Here is a 6535-nt window from a genome sequence, read left to right on the forward strand (position 1 = left end):
CTATGAGTCAGGTGTGATTCGATGGCAGTGTGTTTGGTTTTTTGTTTGGCTTTGAGAAGTTTTCACAGTACTCTGAAAAAAGAAAAGTCGAAAAATTCTCTTTCCAAATTTAAAAGAACCTGTGCCATAGCAATAAGTACCATTTATTACCTATCACAGGAGCCCTGGTGGTGCCGTGGTTAAGCACTCAGATGCTAACCAAAAGGTGGGTGGTTTGAACCCACTAGCCACTCTGAGGAAGAAAGATGAGGCAGTCTGCTTCCGTAGATTACAGCCTTGGGAACTCTATTGGGCAGTTCTACCCGGTTCTATAGGGGTGCTATGACTCAGATTTGACTCCACAGCAATGGATGGATGACCTATCACAGAATCCCTGGTGCGGTGCAGTAAATTACTTGGTATGACTTTTCTAGCCATAGTCTTTGTTACTCCCACTGGATTACTGGGTGGGACCATGTAAATAAGGTGTGTAGAACTCTGATGTTGAGACTGGTTAGTTTTGTCACTCTGCCAGGCTTAAAATAAGCCCTCCTAGAGGCAGAAAGGGGATCTCATTGCCATCTAGAAAAGAGCTGGAGGTGAAGTGGAGCACGTCCTTTGACCCAAGATCCCTGTGCTGGACCACCTTGGCTGAGAGATGCCCTGGTGGAGAGTTGCCCCGGCTAAGAGAGGTGGCAGTGGAATCAAGAAGGATAAGACAAAGTAGCAGGCTTACATGGCCCACAGAGGCAGAGGCCAGGCTGAGAAGCCAAGGGCCAGAGAGGCATGTCTGAGGGCAAAGCAACAGGGAGACTCTCCTGATTGAAGAACTGTATCCTGAGGGTGTTCCTGAATCTGAATTATAGCCTGTTACTTCCCTAATAAGCCCCATAATCATGAGTATTGTCTGTGAGTTCTGTGGGGCCACTGCAATGAACTGTCAAACCCAGCAGAAAAGTAGTGAGTACCGTGGGAGGGACGGCTGGTGTCAAAGTTGGTAAAAAGTCTGGAGGGTGGCAGCATGTCTGGCCTCACAGGAATAAGCCTTGGGCTGCTGATGGTGAGTCTTTCTTCCTCTTGTGAAGTTAGAGGAGGTCAGAAGATGCTGCCTCCATGCCATTTTTGCACCTGGGTAGTGTAACTGTTAATGCACTCAGCTGCTAACTGAAAGGGTGGAGATTAGAGTTCACCCAGAGGCACCTTGAAAGAAAGGCCTGGTGATCTACTTCTGAAAAATCAAACATTGAAAACCTTATGGGGCACAGCTGACACACACGGGGTCACCATAAATTGGGATCAGCTCAAGGGCAACTGATTTTTTATTACCTATCACATTAAATTAATGTCTTAATTTGAAGTTGTTTGGTCTGGTAGTTTTGCTTGAGTTTAATGTGTAAATTTGCTTTGGTTTTATAGGTGTACTAAAGCTATAATTACAAAGGAATTTATCCTGTATGTTTCAATAAACATTAAAAAACAAAAGTTGTTGAGTAATCCCACTTCATGGAGACCTCATGTATGTCACAATAGATCTGTCTCCATAGGGTTTTCAATGGCTGTGATCTTTTGAAGGTAGATCACTTTCTTCCAAGGTGCCTCTAGGTGGATTTGAAACACCAACCTTTTGGTCAATAGCCAAATGCTTAACCATCTGGACCACCCAGGGACTCCCAGTAAACATTAGGACTCTGAACATTTCTTCTTTTCTTTTATTCCTTTACAGAAGCCCACTTACCCTTCCTAGGTTTTTTTTTTTTTTTTTTTAAAGATTTTTGAAGAAAAATCAAAGAAATGGCTTCAAAGAAAAACCATAAAAGGTGGCTGAGATGAGGGAGGCAGATTTTAAAATTTATTTTGATCCCTCTCAACTTTATATTCACCTATCTGCATGGGTATTCATATCCATTTCAGGGCTCTGAGGATCCTTTTCAATCACTTATACAGGAAGATGAATCATTAATAAATTTTAAAAGAAATCTTAGAATAAAAACCATACACAAAAGGCTTTAAAAATATATAAATAAATAAATAAACCCCTGGATTGCCAATAAAAACCAGATTTAGCCACACCCAGGGCTGAAAAAAGAAAAGAAAAGAAAGAATACATATCTTCAACTGGTATTTCCCATGTACTGTCTTTCATCTTACCTCTCGATGCCTATCCCGGTCTCGGGACTTCTCTCTCACCCAGTCAATTGTATTGAAATCATCATAGGTCCCCACACCAGGGATTGGCTCCTCCAAGAAGTCCATCATCCTGCTTGCAGAACCTATTCCTGCACCATTATATGACTTGTCCTCTGTATTGAACAGAAAACAGACATTAGTATGTCAGACTCTCCAACATTCTGAATACCTCCTTTCTAAGCACTGGAAGGTGAGGCCTTAAACTATCAGATGACTACAATCAGGGTGTGCTGATAAAGCAATATAATATAATCACCTGATGGGAACATCCATCACACTGAGAGTTTTCTGTAGTCTAGGCACAAAATGATTAGTATCTTAAAGCAGGGTGAATAGAAAAGGAGAGATGGGAGTAATAATAAAAAGGGATAGGAATTGCCATGTGAAACAAAAGACAGGAATTTGGATCAGCTGAGATATTTCAGTATGCGTTATGGAAGAGTGACAAAAGATCAAAGATTTTTGTAGATACATCACATCAAGAACCAGTTTACATTTATAAGGCAATAATTCAATTCTTTGAGGCAACTTTTACCTAACCAGAGACTCCAAAGAAAGTATGTCGACCTCTTCAAGCGTTAAGGTGGTTAGAATGTACAAATTTCCCTTCAATAGGTATAAAATTTTGATCATTCCCTGATTTAATGGGCTTGTAGAAACTCTTGACTATGCCAGAGAAGTCTAAGATATACAAGATGAGATTTAAAGAGCAGTACATGGCTCAGTAGGAAATGTCCCTTCTAGATCTTTCAACTGGAAGAAACAATCCATTCTCCCAGCAGCCATAGGCCTTTTATCTGTGTCCCTTTAGCACTTCTATTACAATTATTTATGCATAATCCTTATCTTCCTTTCCTGATTATAAGCTCTTTGAAGGCAAGCCCTAATGTCTGATTCATCATTGCCTTCTCCATAGTGTCTAGCACATATTTAAGACACTATAAACATCTGCGAACCAAAATTTGTTTGATGAATGATGGGGATCAGGAAGAGGTATTCAAACTCAGAAGTTGTACTCACACAAGGTTAGTAAACTTGCTCAAAATATTTGTAATAGTGTCTACTGGAGCAATTATTTTGCTATTAAACACAAAATGTATTGAGAAATTTATGCAAATGCACACTGGGGAAAAATTCAGAGTAATGCCATCATTTAATTCAACCAGCCAAAGCTCACATTTGCAGCACCAACCTTGGGAGGGACAAGGCTTCATCCACACTGTTAGGCAATGAATTCCTCTTCAGAGGAGGTCAAAGGGGGCCTCCCTCCCTCCCATCTGTATTCCCATTTTCAACGGTCTGTTCCTAACAGACAACTTCCATGCTCTCAGCTGAGTAAAGTTTGAATTACCACCCCAAACTGTACCTGGTTTATAAAGTGTAAGTTTTCTAAATACCTAATCCACTATAGCAACACACACATTTGAAATGAAAAGCTCTGCAGAATCCAAATCATATTAGGTGTGGGAGTAGGGTGTGGAAGGGAGGAGGTGAACAAGTTAATCTTAAAACCCCAAACCAAAGTCCTTTCTGTATCTTCAAGCCTACCTGGTTGTAAAATGGTTGGCTGCTGAATCACCAACCCAGCTTTTCCTATCATGTCAGTGTCATGCTGATAAAGATGAATGCTGATGTGTTGTGGAGAGCTTGGAGGAAAAAAGCCAGCTAGGAAATGAGCACCAAAAGAGAATAAAGTAGGGGAGGGGAAAAAAACAAACTGTTTCAATTCTCAAGTCAAATGCTGACATGAACACAGGATACCAAAGTACTAGAAATTTACTTTTAAAAGCAGGCTGATGCTTCCATTGAATTTGTTCTGGCTTAAGATTTCTCCTTTCAGAAGGGGGGGGGGAGAAAAAAAAAGATCTTGTGAAACTGATTTTTAAAAAACATCAGATAGCTATCTAATGTTACACAACATATCAAATGAGTCCCCCATCTCTAAGGACATTAAGACAAAATGAAGATCTGCAAGAGCTTCCTGACAGGAAAGAAAGAATCCTATTACATCACTAGGTAACATGAGCACTGCATCATTCTTCTTTGTAGTTAGTCTACTGTTATAAACGCAAATTGTCAGGCAGCTCTAAAAGAACAAGCAATGATTAGAATCCTACAGCACACAACTTGTGATTATCCAGATCCCCTTCTCCCTGGGGTCATGCTTCCTTCCTTGGTCTGGCTCAAGTCTGCTTACCTTCAATCACAGCTTTCTTTTTTTCTGCCTCAGAGAAGAAACAACCTTGGCAGCCTGCAGTTGGTCATTTACGTTGAGGAGCTTTTATAGAAGGAGACCTGGTATGAACTGTTTTAAAAGGGCACTTTCTGCCTTCTCTGCCTTTCACAGGAACAAATGCCACCTAAAGAACCAATGTTCCCCCAGCGGTCAGAATGTGATGTCACTGTTGGAATCACATGATCAGACCCTTGGACCAGCCTTGGAGAAAGGAAGATTTTTAACTGAGCACAGAAGCCTTAAAGATGTAGTCTCATCTAAACAAATGCCATCAAATTGGGGGCAGTCAGGTCAATTCAGAAAACTGGGATCCAGACTAGTCTTCAGATCCATTTAGCAGAAAGTTCAAGAAGGCAAAGTAGAAAGATTCAAAAGCATCTATAGTTATGGACATCTTAAGTAAAAGGAGAGAGAGAGAGAAATATGTATTTTTTTTAATGCACTGGACAGCAATAAAATCTTACAAATGAAAATGCTGAGTGAACGAAGCCAGAAACAAAAGAATATATCACATAAGTTCAAAAACAGGCAAACCTAATTTAGGTTGTTTTAGGATACAAATGTAAGTGACTGCATTACAAAGAAAAGCAAAATGATTCCAAAAGAAAAGATACAGTTACCCACAAAAGGTTGTGCTCTGAGAGGAGCATGTGGGGTGATACAGGTGGGGCTTAGAGAATGCTGGTAAATTTTCTTCATCTGGTTGTGGTTACCTGAGTGTTCATTTCATAATTGTTCTTTAAACTGTATGCATATGTTTTATGTCTTTCTCTTTTTCTATACAACATAATTAAAGAAAAAATGTGAAAATTGAACTGCATGTGAACTTACTATATAAGGTCAGTTCTTTAATAGCACATAGTAACTTTGAGAGCCCAGAATAGAGTTAAAAAAAAAATGAGTTGTTTTTAGTAGTAGTGCTCTACCCCAAAGCAACATAAAACTCGATACTCATTAATCCAACTTGGGTAAAAGTAGCTATTTCAGCTGTGAAAGTAAATTCACTACTGAATTTTAAGGCTTCCCCTTTCCCCACTCTATTCCAAAGGCTGTTTTTCAGCAGGTAGTAATTAATTGGATGACAAAGCCAGTCTGGTAAAGATGAATAAAATTGTCATCTCCCAACTCCCTAAGTGAATCCACAGGGCAACCACTGTTAAACATTAACCTAGCCACAGTGTGCTCCAATAATCAGACCTTAAATGTAGGGCTCTGAAGTGCTGTGATTTCTCTCATCGATTCTTAAAGGCCCAATGCATTCTGAAATGGTAACATGACACAAGCCTATGAAATGTGAGGCATTTCATAAAGATTGTATGCTTATCGTCCATCATTATAGTATCTCACTCTTTTGTGAACTAATCCAGCATTAGTGAGAAGTGACAACTGAAAGTATTAAGTAGGAGTGAACTACAATGCTGTAAAAAGCAATAGCTATTTTGTGGCCTAAGTGTGACTGTCTTAAATTATTAAAATTTTAGGCAAGTGTGTATATTTTACTCAAAGAGAATAACATTCCCCCTTCAAAGTCACCAATAAATAAGGTTTTATCAGTAGTATCTGAAGACCACTAAAGAATTTGCTTACATTATCTAAGAAAATTTATATTGTTTTATTAGATTATTTTATATTTCATCAGATATAGGATTTACCAATTTAACAAAGCCACTACCTTTTTGGTAGTTAAAAAATGTATAGTTCTTTGATATACAGTGACTGCATACGTAGTACCAGGTTAATAATTTTTAAGGAAAGTTCATGTGCTTTTCAAATGTTATATATCAGTGCTTCTACAGGAGAGATGTTTTTTTTTATTCCATATCCAGGCACTTCCTTTGGGAATGAGAATGCTAGCAGCTACAATGCAGCACTCATGCTCAAGTGAGATTTAACTGAAATTTAGGTTAATAAAATGAGGCACTGGTTATTTAAGATTTTATATGGTACATATCTTTTACTCTTTTTTACTCCTTATTACTTTTCTGTTGAATTTATTATTGTGAAAATAAGATGAAGAAAAATTTACTCAATTTTAAGGCTCTGGTAGCATAGTGGCTAAGGCACTTGACTGCTAACCAGAAGGCTGGCGGTTCAAACCCACCAGCCACTCCTCAGAAGGAAGGTTGGGCAATC

At 39.0% G+C, this 6535-nt stretch overlaps 1 protein-coding gene across 1 annotated transcript in view; it reads right to left on the reverse strand.

The window, feature by feature from the left end:
- Nucleotides 1-6535, reverse strand: part of CLCN5 (chloride voltage-gated channel 5) — a 167747-nt gene that overhangs the window by 36067 nt on the left and 125145 nt on the right. The window contains exon 2 of the mRNA XM_007957879.2: nucleotides 2128-2279. Coding sequence (XP_007956070.2) covers nucleotides 2128-2279 — 152 coding nt within the window. The remainder of the gene's footprint in view (nucleotides 1-2127; nucleotides 2280-6535) is intronic.

Source organism: Orycteropus afer, unplaced genomic scaffold (genome assembly GCF_000298275.1).
Source record: "Orycteropus afer afer isolate SDZICR_OR568_19922 unplaced genomic scaffold, OryAfe1.0 scaffold00817, whole genome shotgun sequence".
Lineage (NCBI taxonomy): Eukaryota > Metazoa > Chordata > Mammalia > Tubulidentata > Orycteropodidae > Orycteropus > Orycteropus afer.